The 25658-nt window shown below is 40.2% G+C and overlaps 1 protein-coding gene across 1 annotated transcript in view; it reads right to left on the bottom strand.

Annotated features, from left to right (window-relative positions):
- Positions 1-271: 271 nt before the first annotated feature.
- acad9 (acyl-CoA dehydrogenase family, member 9) overlaps positions 272-25658 on the bottom strand; it is a 30864-nt gene continuing 5477 nt past the window's right edge. The window contains exons 6-18 of the mRNA XM_029501480.1: positions 19679-19757; positions 19367-19538; positions 19186-19259; positions 19032-19107; positions 18884-18954; positions 18675-18794; positions 18462-18590; positions 15961-16040; positions 11946-12072; positions 11780-11857; positions 5173-5301; positions 1048-1120; positions 272-840 (exon numbers count right to left, since the gene is read on the bottom strand). Coding sequence (XP_029357340.1) covers positions 740-840; positions 1048-1120; positions 5173-5301; positions 11780-11857; positions 11946-12072; positions 15961-16040; positions 18462-18590; positions 18675-18794; positions 18884-18954; positions 19032-19107; positions 19186-19259; positions 19367-19538; positions 19679-19757 — 1309 coding nt within the window. The 3' untranslated portion in view covers positions 272-739. The remainder of the gene's footprint in view (positions 841-1047; positions 1121-5172; positions 5302-11779; positions 11858-11945; positions 12073-15960; positions 16041-18461; positions 18591-18674; positions 18795-18883; positions 18955-19031; positions 19108-19185; positions 19260-19366; positions 19539-19678; positions 19758-25658) is intronic.

Here is a 25658-nt window from a genome sequence, read left to right on the forward strand (position 1 = left end):
ACCTAATAAAGTGGCCGGTGAGTGTACATACATACATACAGAAACACATATACAGACATACAAAGACACAAACACACACATATAGAGAGAGACACACATCATGCTTTTGGAATTGCGCGTCCAACGTCCCCATCCCGGGAACAGCCCCCCCCCACGTCACTCTCGAAATTTCTGCCAAGGAATCTTCTAGTTGACTTTGTTTTTTCCCCAGCATGCGCAGGGATAGCAGCAAGATTATCATAACCATACATATCTCAAGAATGACTACAAGTCAACAATGGAACAGTTTTATTTGAAACAAGCTTGACAGATACTAAAGAAAATATTAAAGCCTAGTTTAATCATTCTGTTGTTTCCTGTACTTGACTCAGTGAAGAGTATCACTTCCTGGACATTTGGACTTCTGTGGATCTGACCGACCCTGAGAAGGGCATCTTCATGCCAGATGATTAGTATTCCAGGAATACTTGAGAAGAAGCTTCAAAGACAGTAGCTCCCAAACAAAAAATAAGCATTAAAATGTGTTTCCTACGCAATAAAGCATTGCAGCAATAATTTTATAGAGAACTTCTGACTTAACCACCAGAGATCTGACGTTTGATATTTCAATAAAATCAATAAAATCAAAAATATCAATAAAAATCCCTACAATTAATATTTAATGTTTAATGTCAAACTAAATGAATAATATACAAACAAAAAAATGTAAAAATAAAAATGAAGAGACAGCATTCTGGTCTCAGTATGTTCTTTCAAGGGGATGAGAGCAGATGTAGGCTCTGTTCTCCAAGAGCGCCTTGGCAATTTTCTTCATGTTGGCATCATTGTTTTCAGGAGAATCTGAAACATATTGTGATATCTTTTGCTAAATACAAATGACACTCTAATGTTTGTCTGGATAACATGCACACAGTTCATAAATTAAAAACAAAAAAATGGTATGTGCAACTCGGTGGGGGTAATTCCACAACACATGCTGTTAAAAAAAATAAATTAATGAAATTTTGAAAAAAGCTCAGGGCTCACTATCATTTCTGTTGTACTTACGTTTTTGCAACTGAGTCATTTTATAGTTGTTCTTAAAGAATGCTTCGGCACAGAATGTATTTGCAAGCAGCACCTAGAAATGTGGGAAACATGGGCAATCATCAAAACCAGATATGAAGTGGACTAGGAAAAAATGGTTAAATGGAAAACTAAATATTACACAGGAGGAGGCTGCTGCAAACAGAAATATGACCACAAGAAATTGTGGGGATTTATTGGTTAATTTTTTAATCACTAGCACTTGAATTGGAATTATTATGCACAATATTGTTGATGAAATGTGTTTTTATAAAACTGAGACCAGCAGTTTTCAGATTACCATGGACAGAAGATATGGACAACATTGCTCAGAGAATAGACTTTAAAAAAGCTCTGCTTGCGTACAAGTCTCTTCATGGTCTAGCACCGAAGTACATCTCGTACATGTTAGAGCCATATGAACCATCTCAGGCTCTGAGACCCTCGGGGAGTGGTCTCCTGGTTGTACCCAGAGTCAGGACTAAACATGGTAAGGCTGCATTCCAGTTTTATGCTGCTAAAGTCTGGAACAGTCTTTCAGAAGATGTGAGACAGGCCTCAACTCTGACAATGTTTAAATCCTTGAAAGTATTTTACGAAGAGCTTTGAACCAGAATTTTTTGCCAGTTTGTTCCGAACAGAAACAGTATTATAATGTTTCCGGTTTTATGTTTCACCCAAGAATTGACGTTCCTGAACCGGTTTGAACAAAAAAAATTTTGTTACCGAACAGGTTAATAACATTCCTTGTAAATATAAAGAGGTAGGTAGCTTTAGGACTTTTAAATTGGCATTTAAGGCAATTAGTCTACATACTGTAGATACGTCCCTACCCTACAGTAAACAGTACAACAGCAATAGGCCTCTGCTTTATGCAAGCTGCATCACTGTAGTTAAGGCCTATGCCTACAACTTAGAAACTACATGAAATAATACAAGAATAATTACTGCAAAGTCATTTATTGCCAAACAGCAGATTTCATTGTGCTTCTCCCATAGCTCAATATGAGGAAATAGCAAAAACAGAGCTACAGCTACCATTTTAACACATAGCCTAATGAATGGCTAGATATGTTGACAAAAAATAAATAAATAAACTTCAAACATGAAAATGCACGTTGCACGCTGACCTGGGTGACAGGGAGCGCTATGACACTCATTGCAAATTTCTGGAAGTCTGGATTTGTTGCAGCCATGGATCCCCGGTAACGCAGGACGTTCTCGCTGCGCTTTAAACGTGCTTCTCTTGCATAAGCATCCAACACTGAGGCAATGGGATCTTTGCCAAATTCTTGAAGACGTCTGGATGCTTTTGTTGAATGTGCCTCTGTAAATTGCCGCCATGATTTCCCGTAATTTCATCCCTCTATGCTACACTTGGTTTTGTTGGTAGCTGGATCATACGAAAAATGCTGTTGCATAGGATTCTCGCAATGTCTTCCCATCTAAATACAATGTGAAAATGCCAGAAATTATAACTAACCAGCATTTTAGCTAAAAAACATTGGCTTTTTCGTCACGGCCCAGCAAAGTGAACAAACAGATTAAATTAATGTATAAATTAAAATTTTTTAAGATTGATGGACTACAATGTTTATCTCTTATGAATATAGTACTTTTGTATCTGTCAAACACTTTGAGCTACCCTGTGTACTAATTCAGCTCTATAAATACATTTGCCTTGCCTTACATTATGACCACCTGCTTCATATTGTCTTAGCAACCAAATCAGCCCTTCTCCTGGAGGTGTGGACTGATCTAGACCCTGAATCTGAGCTACGGGATATTCCAATCAAATCAAATCAGATTTATTTGTATAGTGCCAAATCACAGCACTTTACATACATAGCAGGTCTAGATCAAACTCTTTGCAAGCACTTGCACACCCTAACCCTATATTGACAGTAACATTAGCAACATATCTTTCTTTCCTGCCAGTTGTGAGCCTCTATGAATCAGAAGCATGAACATGAATCTGGACTTTCTGGTCCAGAAAAATCACACAGATGGTGGAACGGAATGAAATCTTGGAAATTTGGAATCTACATTTGAACAACTTGCTGTCCCTCAAACTTCCTTTTTTGATTTTTTTTTGTAATGCTGTTGAGCCACAATTCAAAAGCAATGTCTGATTTTCATTTGTACATTTTCAATAAATTCTAATTTATTATTACTTTTGTCAGTTTCAGGTTATTTCAATGACCATTATGTGCTTTTCTTTAACTGAAGAGTACCAACAAGTTTGTCCATATGAGTAGCTGGAGAGATGTGTGCTCGAGAGACATCATGAGGACTACGGTTTTGTTGAATGGAGCTGGAGGGGAGGCTGATATTTTTGCAAAGGGAGGGGTCGCCAGTCAGGGTTTCTATGCACTGTTCATTGTTATAATCACTGAGGTCAGCTGGTCCAGGATTTTCATGTCAAATACTTATACTAAACTTAACTGTGATGAGATATATAAATGGCTTGCATTCATATGTGAAAGGTGAAAGGTTTTAAGCTGCCTAAAACAAAGAGATTCTGATGTGGTTATGCTCCAGAAGACACACCTTTTGTAAAAAGATACACCTAGAATCCATGATAGAGTAATCAAAACTGAAAGTGTAATAAAATAATAATAAGAAAGACAAATTGTGGAAAAAAACCAATACTCTTTGCTAATCTAGCAGGGCAAAACATAATTTTAGGTATCCTGTACGCACCCAACATTTAACAATCCAAATTTATTTTTACATAAATAATTAAAGAAAATTATAATGGACTTTGGCAATTTCCCAGTAATATTTGGCGGGGGGCTATCCCTTTAGGTGTGGCACAAGAAAGACAAAGAAGGATGGCAAATGATCACTATTGGCTATTGTCTATTATAAAATGAGGAGCTTCGTACAAATCTTAAAAAACACATCGGACATTTTTTGGAAATGAACAAAAGTGCAATTGACCAGGTTATTTTCTGGGAACTTTTATAGAGGGTATCATGATACAACAAATTGCATACAGGACAAGCTAAAAATCTTCAAAAAAAAAAAGAAAAGGAAATTAAAAAACTGGAATAAGAATTCTGGGAAAAATAAAGCAATACCTGCTTTGTCAATCTAGTTAAAACTAAATAGAAATTAAATATTATACTCACAAAAAAGCTGAATAGTCCCTGTAAATTTAGAGCAAATGTGGTGACGGAGGTAGTAAACTACTAGCCAGCCAGGTGAAAATCAGAGAGACAGACATCTTGCCAAAAAGAGGGGATTACAGACAAAATTTGAGCTATGTTTACTATTCATAAAGAAATTTATACTAGCTATTGTTAATTTTATAAGGATCAGATAGATTTTGATAAAGCAAAAGTCTGTATATCTTCCAAAGCATTGCCCACTGGGCATTGGTTATTTTGGGTGTGCATGCTGTGAAACAGAAATGGATAAAGTCCTTCAAGGGTCCATCTACTTCATTCTATTCTTCAGTTGGATAGCTTTTTTTCTTGAGTAATAAATGCAAGATTCCAATTTTAAATGTGGGTGTTGGGTAGATTAGAATTTGACTGTATAATTACAAAGTGGTCATTTAATTCCAGAAAATGTTTAATTGCACTGGATCTGTTTCTCCTCAAAATATTCTCAACATTTACACAATTTTTTTAATTTTTAATTATTTTAATTTTTAATGTTTACAATTTTTTTTCACAAACATTTACCTTATGTAAGAGCTGCTCTTTGCAGGTCCAGGATTTTGCTTTGTAATTTTACAACCTTACAAAACTCTATTAGTTAAAAGATTAAGACCAAAACCTCTCACCATAACTCTTGGATTAAACAGATCCTGGGCTTTAGGACCCATAACTTTGGGCTTCATAAATCCCAAAATTATGGGTCCTGGGCTTGATATGCTAGTTTTTTTTTTGTTATCATGCAAACTGATGAGATTTCTTGATTGAAGAATTCATCACACACACACACAGTGACAATGGTGGGGGAGAAGTAAGGTTTGTTACATAGAGACAAATGTCAGTGGGTTGTTGTTGAGCTTGCAGCTTGAAGCCCATAGTAGTGTGTGTGTGTGTGTGTGTGTGTGTGTGTGTGTGTGTGTGTGTGTGCAAGTACTTTACACACTTCATAGTCATGATTCCTGAGGCCAATGCTGATGGAGCGGCTGGCTCTTGACAGAACAGCTGTCATGGCATAGAGGTTGATCACCAGGTCTGCTACTCTCTTCAGGATGAGCTGCTCATCCACGATGGTCTGACATCAGAATAAAATCAGAGAAACTCTAATCACCAATCATTTCCAACCACAGCAAAACTGAAGTTGCAAAGTCAAGCCTGCTAGATATCCATGTCTATGACCTGATATGGGGGAAAAAAAACACAAAAGATATATAGTATAAAATGTTGTTTTTTGTTTTTTTTTAAATATCAAATCAAATTTATTTATATTTCACCAAATCATAAAAAAAGCCCTTGGCAATATTCATTCATCTTCAACCATTTATACATTTCTGGGTCGTGGGGGTGCTGGAGCCAATCCCAGCTCAAACTAGCTCACACCAACTCACCCTGCGAGGGCAGGATACACCCTGGAACTATGGACAATTTAGAGTCACAAATTAACCCAAACATGATGTCTTTGGACAGTGGAAGGAAACCACAGTATCTAGACAAAACCCACGCAGGCTTGGGGAGAACATGCAAACTCTGCACAGAAAGGCCATCTAAAGAGCATAGTGGCCTACTGGGACAGTAAGGAACTATGAACTCTTAGAGATATGATGGAGCTTAATATTTTAATTTCTATTCTGAATTTTACTGAGAGCAAATGAAGAGAAGCTAGCAGAGGAGAGCTGTGATCTCATCTGCATAACAGTGAAAATTGATGCTGTGTTTCTGAATAACATAGCATATATGGGGTGAAAAGGACTGCTCCAAGGACAGACCTCTTTGGAATTATTAACTAGGTGATATCTGTCTTCTAAGTATGATTTGAACCAGCTTGTGGCTCCTTTGATCCTAATGTTTCAGCCGTTGTAATAAAATATTATGGTAAATGGTGTCAAAAGCAGCACTAGGATCTAACAGAACAAGTATGCAGGCCAGTCCATTGTCTGCAGCCATTACAATACGATACAAGTGGTTTTTCTGTGCTATGATGTACTCTAAAACCTGACTGAAACTCTTCAAACAAACCATTCCTATGCAGATGTTCACAACTGCTTTTTCAATGATTTTGGAAATGAAAGAGTGCTTCTATCAGATATGGGTGTATAATTAGCCAAAAGCTCTGATTCAAGATTAGATCTGATTCAAGACTCACTTTGATCAGCTCAAGAATATAAATGTTAATTAGTGGAAAAACATCTTTAAATAGCCTGGGAGGTATCGGGTTTAAAAGACAGGTTGATGGTTTAAAAGATGAGATGATAGAACAACAAAGCAGGTGTTACAGTTGATTAAAAGTGGCAGCATTTGATAATGGACCACTGCCCATGGTAGGTAAAAGCTGTTGAATTTTGGCTCTAATTGTTATGATTTTATTCGTAAAAAAGTCATCACTGCTGAGAGGTAAATGATTAATGCTCAACCCAGAGAAAAAGGAAAGGTACCCAGTGTTAATAGAATGTGTCTGCAAGAGTGCAGCTTTCTCTGGATGGAAGCTCCCTGGCTGCTGCTCAGAGAAGACTTATGATGAATTCTTGCTATGTTAAGGGTTAGACCAGATTTACAGATATACCAGATCTAGATTTGTGGAGCTTGGATGTTCCACTTTGTAATGTTTACATTTTTATAAGGTCAGACATACTGCCTGGTGGGGTTTCGGACTTGTGATGTTTCAAACCATCGGACAACAGAGGACAACCCACATGCACAGTAAAGACTTCTCTAATACTTGCATTAGCATTATCTTAATTAAAAGGATTATATTTTAGCTTGGACACTTCATCATTGAAATTGTCATTATTTGCCCCATTGACAGTGAGCTTTTAGCCTCTAATGTTCCCACTGTTCACATTTGGTGCCATGTTGTAATTGATTGTGATGTTGTAGCTGCAGCTGTGCTGCATGTTAGATCTTGCCTGCGTGTTAAATCTGGGATAGACTGGAGACCTGCCTTACCCTCCTGAACCCATTGTTGGCTGGGACTGAGCTCAGGGTATGTTTTATATAATCTATGACCCTGGTGTCATTCTGATCAAGAAATCTGTACATACAGTTAGGCCCAGAATCATTTGGACAGTAACACAAGTTTTATTATTTTAGCCGTTTACCAATCATATTCAAGATACAATTACACCATCAATATGGGTTTAAAGTGCAGACTCCAAGCTTTAATTTGAGGGTAGTCACATCGAAATGGGAGGAATGGTTTAGGAATTACAGCTCTTTAAAATATGCAGCTGCCTCTTCTTCAGGGGAACAAAAGTAATTGGGCATTTGATTCAAAAGCTGTTTCATGAACAGGTGTGAGTTATTACGTCATTAAATCATCATCAATCAAGCAGGCAAAACCTGGAGTTTATTCAGGTGGATAATTTGCATTTGGAAGCTGCTGCTGTGAACCCACAACATGTGGTCAAATGAGCTCTAAATGGAAGTGAAACGGACTATCCTTAGGTTGGAAAATAAAAAATAAAAAAAGAAATCCATCAGAGAGAGAGCAGAAATGTTTAGGAGTGGCCAAATCAACAGTTTGGTACATTCTGAGGAAAAAAAGAGCGCACTGGTGAGCTTAGGAACTCCAAAAGGCCTAGAAGTCAGCAGAAGATTACAGTGGTGGATGATTGCAGGATCCTTTCCATGCTGAAGAAAAACCCTGACACAACATCCACCCAAGTGAAGAATACTCTCCAGTATGTCTCAGTGTCTAAATCTACAATAAAGAGAAGACTTCATGATAGCAAAAAAAAGTTCACCACAAGGTGCAAATCAGCCTTAAAAATAGAAAGGCCAGATTAAACTTTCCCAAAAAAAAATCTGAAGAAGCCAGCCCAGTTCTGGAACAGCATTCTTTGGACAGATGAAACCTAAGATCAACCTGTACCAGAATGGTGGAAAAAAGAAAGTATGGATAAGGCTTGGAACAGCTCATGATCCGAAGCACACAATATCTTCTGTAAGGCAAAGACCCCATAGGTGCTGCCGTGGGCTAGCAATCCAAGGTAGCAGTGGCAGGGCGTAACAGCCTTGTCACAACCAGCACGAGCTACAAGTCAGATAAGGAAAATGCCCCAAGGGTCAGCGAGAGCAGGGGTGGAAGATGACTCACAGGCAGACTACATGGTAACAGATACTGGAACGAATAAGACTACGAGTTGGATATGTGACTCAGTGAAGGATAGGGGCACGAACCTATTCTCTAGGACTAGAAGTGGGCAGAATAGTTTGAAGGGCATAGCGAGTGTGGCTGGAGAGAATAAAAATGGTAGATTAGAGGGAAAGATTCTCCAGGTTTGTCCTTGTGGTTGGCAGAAAATAACATCAGTTAGAGGCCTTAGAGTGCATCAAGGAAGAATGAGATGTGTGGGAAAGGACGGCAGTGTGGCCGCATCGATCAGAACTTTTTAAGAAGTCAATTGAGTAAGTCGGATGAAATCCAGCGACAGGTAGAAAACCACAGTTTGAAGGATATCAACAACACAGCCACAGAGGTGGAGGAAGAGGTTATAAGAAGGGATGCAGCTGATATTGAGGTGAACAGGCCAGTTAGAGAGAGAAATATGGAGCAGAAAGCTAGAGTTAGATGGCCGAGTGCAAATAGTAGCAAGGAATGGGAGACAGTCAATAGGGATTTGTCAATAATTCTGAGTACACTAGGAGGAGACGCAAGTGGTAGATTAGAGAAAATGGGAGACATAATTTACTCTTATGGTGTCGAAAGATTTGGGGTGCAAGATAGAAAGAGGGTTGAAAGAGTACAGGTAGCTAAGTCTAGACGGCAAAGAGAAATTGAGAAATTAGTGAAAGAAAGAAGACAATTAAGAAAGCAGTGGAAAAGAGCTACAGAGGAAGAGAGAGAGGGAATTAATGTGTTGCAAGAGGGATTGAGAAATAGGCTAGCTGTACTCAGAAGGGCTGAACATCTTAGAAAAAAGAGAAAAAAGAAAGAATATGTAAGAACAGCATTTTACAGGGACCCATTCAAGTTTGTTAAAGTATTGTTTAACCAGGAAAAGGGAGAGCAGCTTAAAGCGACAAAGATAGAAGTAGAAGAGTACCTGAGAAATACATATTCAGATTCTGAGCAGAGTAGAGTAGTAGGACTTCCACCTGACACGCCACCATTAGGGGAGATAGATCTAGAAATGGATGTTAGACCACCTAGGTGGAAGGAGGCAGAGGAGGTAGTCATGTGTGCGAAGGCTTCTTCGGCCCCAGGGTCAAATGGAGTCCCCTACCGGGTCTATAAAAGCGCACCTGATATCCTAAAGTTTTTGTGGAGGCAATTAAGAATAGTTTGGAAGAAACAGTCTATTCCCAGAGCATGGCGTAGAGGCTTGGGGCTTGGCTCAGGCAAACCGGTGTGGAGTAGAGCAGATCCCAAAGAGAAGAAGAAGCTAATTGTAGAGCAGGTTTGTAGACAGGAGGAAATATTAAGAGGTGCAAGGGCAGTGGCTCAGGCTAAGCAGGGACAGTGGTTGAACTGGGAAGGTGTAGAGAAGAAAAAGCTTAGTTGGAAAGAGCTGTGTAGTATGGAGGAAAGTAGTATTAGATTTCTGATAGGGGTATTGCCAACTCCCCAGAACCTAAAACTCTGGGTAAATGGAGACCCGTTATGTTCGTTGTGTTCAGGTACTGCAACTCTAAAGCACATCTTGTCCGGTTGTAAGGTTAGTCTCTCACAAGGCCGATATATGTGGCGACATAACCAGGTTTTAAAAAGCTTAGCTGCAGGCATTGAAGATATACGGAGGCAGGCAATTTTAGGAGGGTCTAAGACAAAGAGAGTTGCAATACAGTTTGTGCAGGAAGGAGGGAAATAAGTTAATAAGGAAACAAGGCAGCTTAGAGGATGCTAGTGACTGTTGCAGGTAGATTTAGGAGGAAAGCTTGTTGTTCCCCAGGAAATAGCCTGCACAAAGCTAAGGCCTGACATAATTTTGTGGTCTAGGAGTAGAAAGAAAGTATATTTCATAGAGCTGACTGTGCCGTGGGAGGATTTAGTTGAAGCAGCATATGAAAGGAGAAAGCTCAGGTATGCAGATCTAGGTAAGGATGCAGAGCAGCGAGGATGGAAGGTTAGGATTTGTCCAGTGGAAGTAGGATGTAGAGGGTTTGTTTGTAGCCAGATCTGTTGTTGCTTTGTTGAAGGAGTTAGGAGGAAGGGGACAGAGGGTGAGGAAAATAGTGAAGGAAATGTCAGATGAGGCAGTAAGATCCAGTCAGTGGATTTGGGTTAGAAGAAGTAATAGTAGCTGGGGGCCCAGCAGGGGGAGCTCTTAAGATAGACAGACTCTAGGGTGAAGCAGAGGAAGAAATCCAGGAAGGGGAAGTGTATTTAAGTGGAGGGTATGACCTGTTTGAGCTTCTTTGCCACCATGCGGTTAGTCCAGGTGAGTTGGCCTGTGTTGGTGTGTTGATTTTATTTGAATATAGGATTGTTCAGGTGAGTTTAGTTGCTGAATCTGCTAGTCTAGCTTGTAGTGCCTCCACCTCCTGCACCCTCTATACTTTCATGCCCCCTACCCAAACCAGGGTCTGTATCCCCACCCCACTTTCACTGGTGCAGTTGGTGAGAGGTCAGAGTAGTTGATAGTCGTGCTGTTTGAGATAGTTGTCTTTGTGTGAGGAGTGGTGATGGCTGGCATTAGGGGAGTGACTCTGGGACGCCAGTATTCACGGTCTAGCCTTCTGGAGGTGTTGTGGGCCTAACTAGACGAAACACAGGTGAAAGGAGGTTCCCACCTGATGACCCCAAAGACATGATAGCTATCACCACTCGCTGGCCTAGTTGGATATTATCTGTAGGGAACATAGAGCAGGGTGAAAGTTTGTTGCTAGGAAGGTGATCACTGAGTCTGGTCCATTTTTTGTCACACAAGTTTCTTGTGTTTTTTCTAAAAAATGTACATGGTGCAGGCAGTGTGATGGCAGTGTGATGGCAAGAGCATGCATGGCTTCCAATGGCACTGGGTCACTAATTATTTATTGATGATGTGACAGAAGCAGTTGGATGAATTCTGAGGTCTATAGGGATATACTTCCTGCTCAGATTCAGTCAAATGCAGCAAAGTCGACTCGATGGCGCTTCAAAGTACAGATGGATGATGACATAACATCCAAAACATACTGCCAATGTGAATTTTTTTTTTTTTTTTTTTTAAGATGAAGAAGCGGAATATTCTCCAATGGCAGAGTCTATCACCAGATCTCAAACCTGATTGAGCGTGCATTTTACTTGTTTTAGACAATACTGAAGACAGCTGCTGTAAAGGCCTGGCAAACCATCACAAAGGAGGAAAACCAGCATTTAGTGATATCAATGGGTTCCAGACTTGAGGCAGTCATTGTCTGCAAAGGATTCTCAACAAAGTATTAAAAATTAACATTTATTTGATGGCAATGTTAATTTTTCCAATTACCTTTGAGCCCCTGAAATGAGGAGACTTAAAATGGCACATTCAGTAAGAATGAACAGTTTAAAAGAAATAGGAATTTTATAAAGTATGTGGAAACTTTTGAGTGGGGAATCCCACAGTCATTCTTTTTGGAAGAATATGAAATGTTACCTTTCCAAACCTGTAGAGCAAACTTTCCACGGTTGAGCCAAAAAGACTAACATTCTGCTCCAACTTCTTTGCACTTTCCTGGAAAGAAAAAACACTGAGCCTCTGGAAAACAAACCAAGTAAAAAAAAGAAGAAAGATCCTTTAAACTTTTACATGACGTCCTTACAGCCAAGCTGGGATGCACCACACCATCTTTTCCAATGAGACCAAGGTCCACTGACACTCCAAATGAACTCTTCAATTTCTTGCCCATCATGCCCAAAGCAAGGCCTATATTTCCCTTCTTCATCTCCCTGGAGAGAGAACAGAGGAAAGACAAAGGGACAGAAGACCAGTCAGAGGATTTCTGAATGAATTTGAATATCACTGTGATGATCTTTACTTTACTTTTTAGTTTAAAAAACTATTTACACACAATCAGTCAAAGATCTTTGCCACAGAGACTCCTGGGTAATCCAGTGAATTAAGTAACCTAGGAATCAATTGTCTGTGATGCACCAATCAAGACTTATATTAATGCAGTGGTTCTAAAACTTTTTGCACCAAGTACCACCTCAGAAAATATTTGGCTAATCAGGTATCACCATAATGACCAACACTAAACAGTCCAAGTCTAATAAGTCTAAGTATTCATCAATTAATGGAACCAAAAACAATGCGCTAAATATTTTGGCTCTACCGAGTGATGTGTTAGGTTGTAAACTGCGGGTCTGGGTTAGGGCTAGGCTTCCAGGTTATAACTTGCCAGTGAGTCATCCTGGATTTTTGAAAACAAAAGAAACCAAAAGGAGCTCATGAGAGTAAGGGGTAAATCTGATCTGCTCTGTACTCTATCCTGATAGGGTGATACAGTCTGTCAGTCACACAGTAAACATGGTCCCTATTTTATCCTGTTTTCTTGTCTATTTTCCTTTAATTGTGACCATCATTTAAAAAATTAACATCATGTTGTATTGAAGACTTGAAACTAGAGAATGAGACCATTTGGAACTCACCTTGGAAATGTTTATTAAACCAATAAATCAAGGGAGAAGGAGGGACATTTTCCACAAAGATGATACAATCTGAATTCTTTTTCCAAACCTCTGAAAGTCATTGGAGAGAATGTTACGCTCTTCACGTTTTAGGCTCTTCGTCATAGACTTGCCTTTACAGACGCAGAGCATTCATCCACTCATAGAAAGCCTATGTTTCCTACTGTCTTTCAGCTTGAGGTTTGAGTTGAGAAATCAACAACGGTGATTTTTAGATTAACTCTGTTTAATTCATGTCACTAAATAACTCAACATATTTGTAGAGTTGGCTTGGATATTTTTGGGAGTTTGTTGGTCCTTGTCACAATAATCAGTCTATGTCTAGATTTATTATACTTTGGTGCAGTACCAGAGAATTAATTCATTCATCTTCTAACACTAATCTGTTTCTTCGTGGGGGGTGCTGCAACCAATCCCAGCTGGCATTGGGCAAGGAGCCGGACAGGTTGCCATTTAATTTCAGGGCAAAAATACAAAGACAACCACTCACACTCAGACCTACAGGCAATTTTTAGAGTCAACAATCAACCTTTTTGGATGGTGGGAGGAAGCTGGAGTACCTGGAGGAAGCCCCTGCAAACATCGAGAGATTTCCACACAGACCCCAGAGGAGTGTACTACGAAGGAATCTACACAGAGCCGGGCTTTCTTTAGGTGAGCCAGCTTGACAAAGCCAAAAGCTCCAACCAGAGATAACGAGTATCACGATGGTGGTTATCAACTGGATTTGTCGACCCAGGCTTGGCTCATCAAGCTCTATGCACATACACATAAAAAGGGGCGTTTAGGTGTCATTTGACGTCATTTCCGCAGAAAAATTGTCCGATTACGCTAAAAGCAAAACTGTTGCTGTGAACAAGGCAAGAGAGGAAGTCTGCCAAAAATTGCCAATCGTGTAAATGCACGTTAATATGGCTGATATAATACATATATCATACATATACATTATAAAATTTTCATTTCCTCCTTGACATGGTCTCACAACAAAGGATACATGGATATCAGGTAAATTAGGGCCAAATCAAAGTGAGATTTATTTGATTTGTCTTATTTGTGATAAAGTCTGTTATTTTCTAATTGGTGTTCTATTAGTTGTAGTACTAGCAGTGCAAAATGGTCTTGGCATCAAATTCGGACAAAGCACAAAAATATAGTCCAAAGTGGTATGTATTTATCATTCTTTTAGTATAATGTGGATAATGCACTGTGTAACATATTGTGTGTTAATATTATCTGAAGCAAACAAAAAGAAAAATTAGAGGAGAAAGACTTTAAGGAGCCTGCTCCAGCAGATTACACAGCCTCAGAGGAGCTGGCCCTTGCAAACAATGAAGGGCAGCCGATCATGGAGGGGATACACGGGGATATTCAATCAGACCCTGGTGCTAGCAGCTCCCAGCAGCAATTCTTTTTCCAGAGTATGTATAAGTACTTGGTGGTAAAATACTAAATGCATATTTATTGTTTCTCAGATGAGACAAGTCTTAATCTAATTTACAGTTGAAGGAGACAATGTATTATTGCTCAAGCCACTAGGACACGCCCTTGATGACCCCCACACGGACGTAACTGTCAAAGCAATTTGTCATGTACTTTGTGTGCTGTGTTGAATAAACTTTATTAATTTCTCTCAAACTATTCCACAGGTGGAGATCATTAATGAGACACTTTCAGTGTATTCAGAGGTAACATTGGGGGTAGATATCTTAATAATCTAAATAAGAATTTAATGTAAAGTTTAAGTTTATCTTTTAAAATTAGAAATGATTAAGTGTCTTGCTCATTAATTTCACAGGGAGAGGACATTGTGGAACCCTCCCCTCAGCCTGTGGCCTCTACCTCGAGGCCCACCAAAAAATAAAAAAAAAGTTTTTTCGTTTCGAGCAGTGTCTAGCATGTCTACTTTTTTTTTTTTTTTTTAAATAATCATTACCAATTCCGCATAAGTGAATGATGAACACAGTACACCAACATAACTGACAAGTCTATCTCACTCATCTCTGTTGCTTGATGTCCTATTAATACACATTGGAGCAGACAATGTGAGGGTCCTTTATAAAAGCTGGATGATCAGAAAAAAGAGCTGGAACGCAAGAAACTAAAACTTGAGCTTGAGCAACTGGAGTATGAGAAAAAGGTACTACAGTAAATGGTACTTTAAAATGTTAAGTTAAGCATGATTGACGTTGTATACTTCCTTTTCCCAGAAAAGGCAGCGCTTTAATAAATAATAAAACACATCCTGTGATTGGTGTTTATTTATTTATTTATTTATTTATTTTTAATGGGTGAAAAACTGCTGCTGATGGCTGCGTTACTGTAAGTGAATGGCTTTGTTTGGTCACATTACTTACAAATGGTTCAACAAGATTGCATATGTAATGTATTCCCTCATCTGAGGGAATTGCTCATAGAGAATATCGTCCAGAAACGCCAATGGATCACTCCGGTCTCGAAAAAATCTCTCCCTCCGAACAGCACCTGTAATAATTTTGTGCACCTAAATCCACTGGATCTTACCAGTGAAAGGGCGGCGCTTTTTAAAAGGCGCCCTTTTTAAAGGCGACTTTTAGCCAAAAGTCGGGGGGGCGGGGGGAACTGGTCCTGATATAGCCAGTTTAAAAGAGAGCCACATTCGTGAGATGGAAAAGCCTGGCTCTAGGCTCAACATACTTCGCTGGGGCACTAATCTTGCTTTGCAATACACACCTCAGGCCTTCTAACCTATATAACAATGAGCACAGACACGTAAACAGACTCATTAAGAGCTACTGGCAGACAGAGAGAAGTAAATTTGCATCACATGGCTTCGTCTGGTTTAGGATGGAATGAAGAAACAGACCCTGAACCCACAGGATAAGTGTGACAAGTTTACCAAGATCCTTTGAAAAAACTTTCTGCAAAGTACCTTGAAATACACCTACAGCCCATGGACAAAACATATTTTTAAATTAATTTGGTTGTGTGGAGTCCCAGGTGCCAATTTAGGCAGGAGATACAACAGTTTCTGACAGTTTGTGTATTGCACTTTGTAAAAATTAACTTGAAGAACAATTTTATGAACAACACACTTTTCATTTATAGTACCCCCACACACATGCTGGAGAACATTGTGGGTCAATGACAATATTACCCTCAAATTCTTACTTTATTTGTGCTGTGAGCACTTTGCCAGCATACTGCATTCCAGTCAGAGCGATGTACATCCTCAGGATTTCATTGGTCCCCTGAAAACACACAACACATCAATGTCACCTGTCTTATCGTTGCATTAGGTTTCCTTTTGCTTCAGAATTTATTTAAAATTATTTTCCTGATTTATTACCGTTTTTTTCCTGTTCTACTACAGTAACTTGCCTCATTTCTATTACGGTTTTGGTATTACTCATCAAATCTGTTTTGATCCTGTGAACCTACTAGACTGCTCAAGTATTCTGGTCATGGCATTTTGATAAAAAAAAAAAAAAAGCCTGAACACAACCTCACAGTGAAGCATCTTTTATTATTGTGGTTCAGGTCAGTGGATCTGGGCTGCAAAGACCTGAGGGCAGCAGGAATGCTAACCATCCGTCCATCCTTCCATCAATCTTCAACCTCTTATCAGAAATCGGGTTGCGGGTAACAGCTTTAACAATGAGCCCCAGACTTTTTCCAACCTCGGCTAACTCTGGCTAAGACATCCTGAGGTGCTCCCAGGCCAGTGAGGAGATATAATTTGGCCCTGGGTCTGCTCCGAGGTGTCCTCCCAATTGGATGTTCCAGGAGTACCTCCCTGGGGAGATGCCCTGGAGGCATCCTTAACAGATGCTTGAACCACCTCAACTGGGTCCTTTCCACACAAAGGAGCAGCTCTACTTACCATTACCCTATTCTGAGTCTCTCCCAGAGGACTGAGCTTCTCATCCGATCTCTATGGGCGCCCCAAGCCACCATGCAGAGAAAACCTATTTCGGCTGCTTGTATCTGCGATCTTGTTTTTTAGGTCATGACCCATTGCTCATGACCATAAATGTAGGAACGAAGATTAACCTGTAGATTGAGAGCTTTGCTTTCTGGCTCAGCGCCCTTTTTGTTACAACAGTGTGGTAAAACGAATGCAGCATCACAACAGCTGCCCAGATTCTCCGATCATTCTCAAACTCCAGAGTTCCCTTACTCATGAACAAGACCCCGAGATACTTGAACCCCTTCACTTAGGGCAAGGACTCATTCCCCAGCTGGATTCGGAAATCTATCAGTTTCTTACAGAGAACCATGGCCTCAGATTTAGAGGTGCTGATCCTCATCCCTGCCACTTCACACTCAGCTGTGAACAGATCCAGTTTGCACTGTAGATCTAGGGGTGATAGTGCCAAAAGGACAACTTCATCCACAAAAAGCAACGATGTGATCCTGCAAAACTCTGTCCATGAATATCATGAAAAGAATTGGACACAAGGCACAGCCCTGGCACACCCACCAGAAACAAGTCCGACTTACTGCTGAGTATCCGTACACACCTTAGGTTTTGTGTATTTAGGGATCGGATGGCCCTAAAAGTGACCCCTGTGATGGAAAATTCTGACATAACTCTTCTGTTCATTAACCCCGGTTATTGCTTGCGTAATCCTGCAATAGCATTGCCAGACACAGAGAAGACACAAACTAAGTGTACCATAAACAAAGAGATGGCCGCGGTCATGCAAGACCTCATCTCTTTCAAGAACATTATATAAGCTGTATGTTTTGAGGGCTCACTGACTGACTGTTCATACAGTTGTATGTGTGAGTCCACTGACACCAAGACACCACCGTGAACGTTTGCAGTGGGCACAAGACCATGTGACCTGGACAATGCAGCAGTAGTCTACCGTCCTTTTCACTGATGAGTGTCGGGTCACCTTGCACAGAAATGATGATCGTCAGCGTTGCTGGAGAAGGCCAGGTGAGCGGTGCGCTGAGGTCAACATGGTCCCCAGGGTTTGCTTTGGTGGAGGTGCAACTGTCTGCGCAGGCATCACCAGTCACGCCAAACAGATTTGTTTTTTTTAGATGGCTCAGTCACTGCACGTTCTTACCTCAGAGTTATCATAGAACCCATCATCATCCCCCAATTCCGCCAGCACATCCCCCAACATTCTGTTCATGGATGATAATGCTCCATCACATTGTGCCAGAATTGTCACAGCTCGACTTCAGGAAGTCAGAGTGCATATGGTATGGCCAGCAATGTCCCCTGACCTGAACCCCATAGAGCACATCTGGGACCAGCTGAAGCAGAGACTGGATGATCGTACCCCACCCCCACGTGACCTGGCAGAACTGCGTGTAGCACTTGTGGAAAAGTGGAAGGCATTGCCTCAGAACAACATTATGAGGCTAGTGAGGAGCATGAGACGTTGCTGTCAAGCTGTCATTGCGGCAAATGGTGGAAACACTCTGACATTGTCAATTTTTGTTATTTGGGGCTATCCTTCTTATTGTCTAAATTTTTGAAAATGGTGTTTCTTCTCATTCATTATTAGAAATATCAAAGGGAACTTTTACTTATTTCATTAAAATTCAGACCAAATAGGAAAAGTACTCATGTAAATAACAATATCCCTAACTTATTGTGAGTAGTGTATTTATCTTGCTAACTTGTCTTTGACCTCAGTGATAATGAGTACCTCAAAAATGGGCAAGATGCGACAGTCCCTGACGTAACGTTCATATGGGTAGTTCTTTGTATAACCCAGACCTCCAAGGACCTGAAGTGCTTCACTGACACAAATCCAGCCTCCCTCTGAGCTGAACACCTAAAAACAAGATAGACAACACGTTATTTGCTCCAATTGTGTTTAATTTCTCACAAACAACCTTTAGAGACAAAACTAACCAACCTTGACCATGGCAGCCTCCACAGAACTGTCTGCAAGCCCCGGCCGGTCCATCATCCCTGCAGTAAGGTATGCCATGCTCTCCATCACAAAGGCATTCAGGGCCATCACAGCAAACTTCTCCTACAACAACAAAGCAAACACACTCCTTTTCACTTCTGACTGGACTGAGATGTGGAGATTATTACCACTGAGGGAACAGTCAACTATACCTGGATCATACCAAATTCACTCAGGCTTTTGTTGAACTGCTTCCTGGTTGCAGCATACTCAGAGGTCAGCTCTGCAATCACACAGATGACCTTAAACTTAAGTAACCTGAGTGACATTTACTTCAGCTGCTGTAAGGCTTTTACCCACCTATCAGTTTTTTTATCATTCCAGCTGATGAACTCCCCATGCTGAACCTCCCTGAGTTCAGGATGTTCATGGCAATCTGTCCAAAACAAAGCAATAAGTCACACAACCTTACAGTTACATGAGCTAACAGACTGTGGACAGAACAACACCTTACCTTAAATCCACCACCTATCTCTCCTAGTACATTCTCTACTGGCACTGGGGCATTGTCAAAGGACACCTCGCAAGCTGAAAGAGTCAAATACTTTATCTTTACAAATTACACTATAAAGCACACACTGGGCCAAAGATTGTTGTCAGAACTAATTTATTAATGTTAACTCATGAAGGCTTACTGTTGGAGCCCCGGATGCCAAGTTTATCCTCAGGCTTGCCACTAGTGATGCCCCCGAAAGCTCTTTCCACGATAAATGCAGAAATCTTATCTTTCTTCACACCATCTACAGTCACTTCTGTCCTGGCAAAAACTGTCATGATATCAGCAAATCCTCCATTTGAAATCCATATCTGAAAAGATATTAAACCACACAGGAATTAAATGCCAAAAGAATTCCAACTATTTTTGAATTAGCAAGCCCAGATGAAATTAAAATCAAATCAAATCTAACAAGTCCAGATCAAACTTTGGCAAGCTTGAGCTATCTCACCTTGGTGCCATTAAGCAGGAAATGTTTCCTATCCTCTGACAAGGTTGCACGGGTCTGAATGGAGGCGGCATCACTTCCACTGAAATGATGAAAGAGTGAAAGTGAAACTTGGGCAACATTCATTCATCTATCTTCTATTGCTCATCTGTTTCTGGGTCACAGGGGGTGCTGGAGACAATTGCAGCTCACATTGGGTGAGGGCGATTTACACAGTGGACAAGCCACCAGTCCATTGTAGGACCAACACAGAGAAAGACAGACGGACAACCACTCACATTCATACCTACAGGCAATTAAGTCACCAATCAACCTAGACATGTCTTTGGAATTACTTGGAGGAAACCCACTGCACACAAAAAGGCCCCAGGCCTGGGAATCAGGCCCACGATCTTCTTTCTGTGAGGCAACAGCCTTAACCACTATGCTTCAAAAACATACTGAGACAAAGTGTAGACAATATCACTTCTTACCCAACATCAGAAAGGTGCTCATTGATTCCAAACAACCTTTAACCTCAGACAACATCAGGTAAAACTATAACTGGTGCAATACAAATAATATTGGAACACAGTGAAATGAAAAACTATCACTCTCCCTCAGGAGTTTTCATTTTTTAATCATTTTACAAGAAAAAAAAATCATTCATACATGGGTGTTTCATAGATATCTTAGAGTGTTAGTAAAATGACTTTTAAAGAAAAGTTTGACTCATGTCTGCAATGGACTGGGTGTAGGCAGGAGAGTGAGTGTGAGTGGTTATCCGTCTTTTTCTGTCTCTGTATGTTGGCCCTGCGATAGACTGGTGACCTGTCGAGGGTACACCCAGCCCTCGCCTAGTGTGAGCTGGGATTGGCTCCAGCATCCCCCATGACCCAGAAATGGAAAAGGAGTATAAGATTAATGAATGAATAAATGAGTCATATGATCAAATCATGTTGATTGTAAGCTTTTGGAATTATTTGTGGGGTTTTTTTTGTGAACAACTTTGTATTGTTTTAAAGTATACACAAGTACAGCAATCAGGCAACATAACATTTAAATTGTCATCAGAAAGATGAATAAAGCATAGGAAGGAAAAAAAAAAAAAAAGAAAAAAAGAAGGTACTGGCGACCCCCCACCACACCCCTCACATCTAGCAGCACATGAAAGACCACATTTTGCAAATCAAAGATAGTGATTACATCAATTTCTTAATCTTATCTGCCATTGTTTCCCATCCTAGGATAGTGTCAGCTCCAGACAATTGAGGACCAGATCTGTTCCTAATCAGTGAATCACCTCCGACGTAGTGCTCCAGTTCACTAGACCATACACGCATAATAGGGAGGGCTTTATAAGAGAGAATATAATTGGAAGACCAACCCTCTTTTTCGTCCTCTATTGTATACAATGGAGTGCAAAGGATGGGTAGTAAGAGAAGAATTCCATGGCACTCCATATGCTTTCATGGATGATTGCAGTTCAAATCAAATCAGATTTATTTGTATAGTGCCAAATCATAGCAAAGTTACATCAAGGCACTTTACGTATAGAGCTGCTCTAGACTAAACTCTTCATAAAATTATTTTAAGAGACCCAAAAGAACCCCCAAGAGCAAGTACTTGACAACAGTAGCAAGGAAAAACTTCCCTTAAAACCTCAGGCAGAACCAGGCTCAGGGGCGGCGGCCATCTGCCTCAACCGGTACAAAAACACAGTATAGTTGAAAATACAAAAGCAATGATGTTCCAGGCAAATGCTAAAACATTCAAAAATCATTAAAGTCACAAAGCCCATACTCATATACATATGCCAAAATATAGACACCCCGAGAACACCAGTCCTGAGATGAGAATGGTACCTCCCCAGTGAGAAGGGAATAGTTATTGGACTATTCAGGTTCTATTTGCATGTACTTTTAGATTCCTTCTCAGCAGTAACCCATGACGAAACTCATTATGGTACCAAGCCACAGCTTAGTTTGTTTCAAAGGAACAGCAGAGTAGATCAGATCTGTGTGGGGATGCTAAGTTCTTTTCTGATCCCCAGCAGGGATCAGAATTTGGGTTAAGCCAATCTGTGAGTGCTCTCAATACAAATGACCAAAAGTAGTACTTAAAGTTAGGCACAGAAAGACCACCCTCTGTTCTGTGTGTTTTGTCTCAACACCACCAGAGCATCACAACTTTTAGAGTTGGAAGTAGCTGCAGTTGGAGTATAACGGTTCGACAAGCGTTGTTTATCAGTGTTTAAAATGAGACTCTTGAATGAAGACCACGTCTATCTTGTGTCTCTTAAGCCAATCTACACACATTGAGCTCTTAATTGGCAAATTCAGGCCATTTATCTTCCAGCTAGCTATGTGTAACATAGTCTTTATAACATGTCTGTTCTCCTTTCTCATCCACAGAAAACAGGGACCTACAACAGCAATTGGGGGCTGATCGCAGGAAAGGAGCCAGACAATATGAGGAGGAATTGTGCAATCCAAAGAAGTCACACCCACATACCTCATTTCCTTTGTGTAACCATAACAAAAGCTGGACCAGGGAAAGATAGTGCATCAGACTTTGTGAACTGGTGCTGGAGTTGTCTGCTTGTCAGGAAAACATAATCTGGTCCAGAGCTCTGTGAAGATCTCTTTTTTTATAGTATATTTTACTGTTAGTGTTAAAATAAAACATATGACGCGTGAGTTCACTTTGGGAACTCAACAAAAATGACCCATCAAAGTTAGAGTTCTTTGAGATGTTTGTCAAACAAAAAGTGGGCGCTGTGGAAAACCTCAGCCTCTGTCTGGGTCTCAAAAATGTGCACTTCTGATCGGCGGAACAGCTTTAGTTTAGTCGGGTATCAGGAACGGAATGAAGCAAAGCTTTTTCGCTGACTCCAAAAAATGAGCGATGCCGTTTGATGGTGCAGTTAGTGTACTCCGCGGCGAAGTGGAAACCCCAACGCTAAAACCTAATTTCCACCGGGAGCCGCCATTAAAATCAAGGAGACAGTTTCCACCACCGGATCGGCAACGTCCCACCAGCGGTGTGTCTATTTTTCACGGAGCCCGCTTCTCAGCTGTTCAATCTCTGCTCATCGAATCGCATCACATAGGAAGTCAGATAAAGTTTCAACATAAAACTTCCGTCACCTTTCAAAATAAGACACAATGCGCCGGTCATGTGTCAAACACCCACATCAACGTTACGTCATATCCGGTGGCCACAGTTCAGAAGTCATTTGGGCACAGGATCTCATAGTAGATTGTCACCATGGACGACGAGAGACTCATTGTGGAAGCAGAAAAAAAAATTATTCATGACACCACAGATACTTATAAGGACAATGGCAGGAAAGACAAAACCTGGTATTGGAGTGGAAGATATAAAGTACAACTTTAGCTAAAAACTTATTTCGAAATAAATGAAATGTACATAGTACAAGAGCATCTGTAAAATATTACATAAATGTAGCAAATGTCTGTCTTTAGTAAAGTTACTGAACATTTTTGAGTTTAAAAATGTAAACAAATACTTGCCAATATAAATTTTAAAGTTGTTATATGTACTTTATTTTTTTATTTTTCTTATTGTCTTTTCATTAAGTTCTCTATGCGGAATACTTTGTACACTTATTTTTTAACAACTGAAATAGTACAAATTGGGCAAACAGAAAAAGAAAGCAAATGGAATAAAAGTAAAGATTAAATAAAATATATAAAATGAAAAGGGGGGCATGTATCACAGAAAGGACATAGGGGTTAGTCTGATCTACGTGGGCTAATGAAATCAATCCATCCTTTCCAGCATTCTTCAAATTGATCCATCTTGAGTCTCAAGGCGAATGTTAATTTTTCCATGACATAAAGTTTATGCATCACATTTTTTCGTGATCGCTTTTTTACTAGCGACCAGCATTATGTTAAACATAATTTTGGAAATACTAAAAGCTAGTGTGGCTTTTTACCCAAATACATGACTTGAAAACAGAATTCTATGTCACATCTTAATACATTATTCACACTTTCTCTGATTTCAATACAATATTGATGAATCACAGTGCATTCCCAAAACACATGGATGTGGTTTACTCTGTCTGTGCCACAGCCTCTCCAGCATATTGTCTACTTCCCCACATGATGCTTGAGTGCAGGTGTTCTGCACTCAATATCTGACACTATTTTTCCAGTTATATTCTCTTCATGTCAAAGAGTTAGTTGATTTCCATTGTATGACATTTACATTCTCCCAATCATCTAGTGATAGTGCAAAGTTCCCTTTGTTTTTCCATTTCTTGTTTATATAAGATGTGTTGGTCCCACTTAGCTCCTGAAGGCCTTTATATGGTTTGGAAATGGTCCCTGCACCTGGGTCTGCTCTGTATGCAGCAATAAAAATTCTCAACAGCCCTGATTCAGATGTAGATTTTCCCAGATTATCTTTTTTTTTTAAATAATTCTTTCTATAGGGTGTCTTAACTGCAAATATCTAAAGAGATCCTGGTTGGTCATTCCATATCTGTTCTTCAAGTTTTGAAAACTTTTAAAAGAGTTTTTTTTTTCCTTTATAAAAGGTCCAAATAAATATTGATCCCTTTCTGCTGCCATAACTTAAAGGTTGCATCCAGTCTGTTTGGAGTGAAGCCTGGGCCACCCACTGTATCAGTAAATAAGGTTCCTTCTGTCCATATGACTTCGCCATTTTAAACCAGATTTTAAGCGATACCTCTAGCCATGGGTTAGGATTTTTGTCAAGATGGTGTTTTAATTCACTGTTCCCAATGATGGCCTGTAGTGGATCTTATCTGAGCATTTGCATTCGATGGTTTTCCATATAGTTGAATAGCTTGGGTCACAAATGTGGATCAGGGGTTTGACCTGGGCAGCTTGATAATACATTTTTAGACAGGGGAGGGCCAGACCTCCTTTGCACCTTGGAACCTAGAGTGTTTTGTATCTAACTCTAGGTTTCTTTCCCTGCCACAGAAATCTAGAAATCCACATATCCCACTCAGCGAACATCTTCTCACAGATCTCCACTGGGAGTAACTGAAACAAATAAAGCAGCCTCAGGAGCACGTTCAGTTTAATTATTTCTACATGTTGAATCAGCCCCAGGAAGGGTAACAGGTTCCACTTGTCCAGATCCTTTCTGATGTTAGAGAGCAGAGGGTCATAGTTTTCAGAGGTTAGACTTGTGAGGTCCTTCGGTATCTTCACATTCAGGTAATTCAATTGGTTCCCTTCATTAATGGCATACTGACCTATGGCATACCATAACATGATATTGATCCAAAATCTGAAAGTGTTGGCATTAATGCGGGGAGAGAGGAGGCTGGGCGTGAGAAGAACAGCAAAACGTCATCCACAAAAAGCGCTGCCAATGAGATACCATGCATATTATCATTTTGTCTGATCATTTGACTTAAAGGCTCTATGAAAAGGACAAACAGAAGAGGACTAATAGGGCATTCATGCCGACAGCCACGTTCCAACTGAAAGGGTGCAGACACGGAACCGTTAATTTTAATTCTTGCTGTTGGTTTGTTGTAGAGACTCTGGATTGTCTGTACAAAGCCTGTTTGATCTGGATGTATGATCTCAGGTGGAATTCATTCCAGACGATTGGCTAGTATAGATGCAAAAATTTTGTAATCCTGGTTTAAGAGGCTCAGAGGTCTATAATTTGAGCAGTCCATCCTATCTTTTCCCTGCTTGGGGATAACTGTAATGACTGCCTCTCTCCGGGGGGGGGTCACCCCCCTCTAGCACGTAATTGAATGTCCCAAGCAGTGTCAGGGGCTCCCTTCAGTGCCTTATACCACTCTGATGTGTATGCATCCAACCCTGGACTTTTGTTAGATTTATGATTAGAAATTACCCAGTTCAATTCCTCCTCTGTTATTGGTGCACACAAAGATTTGTTTTGAGCCTCAGACATTGTTGGGAGTTTTAGCTCTTCAACCAAAGACACTCTTAAATTGTTATGATTGAAACTTGGTTGAGTA

Source organism: Echeneis naucrates, chromosome 5 (assembly GCF_900963305.1).
Source record: "Echeneis naucrates chromosome 5, fEcheNa1.1, whole genome shotgun sequence".
Classification (NCBI taxonomy): Eukaryota; Metazoa; Chordata; class Actinopteri; order Carangiformes; family Echeneidae; genus Echeneis; species Echeneis naucrates.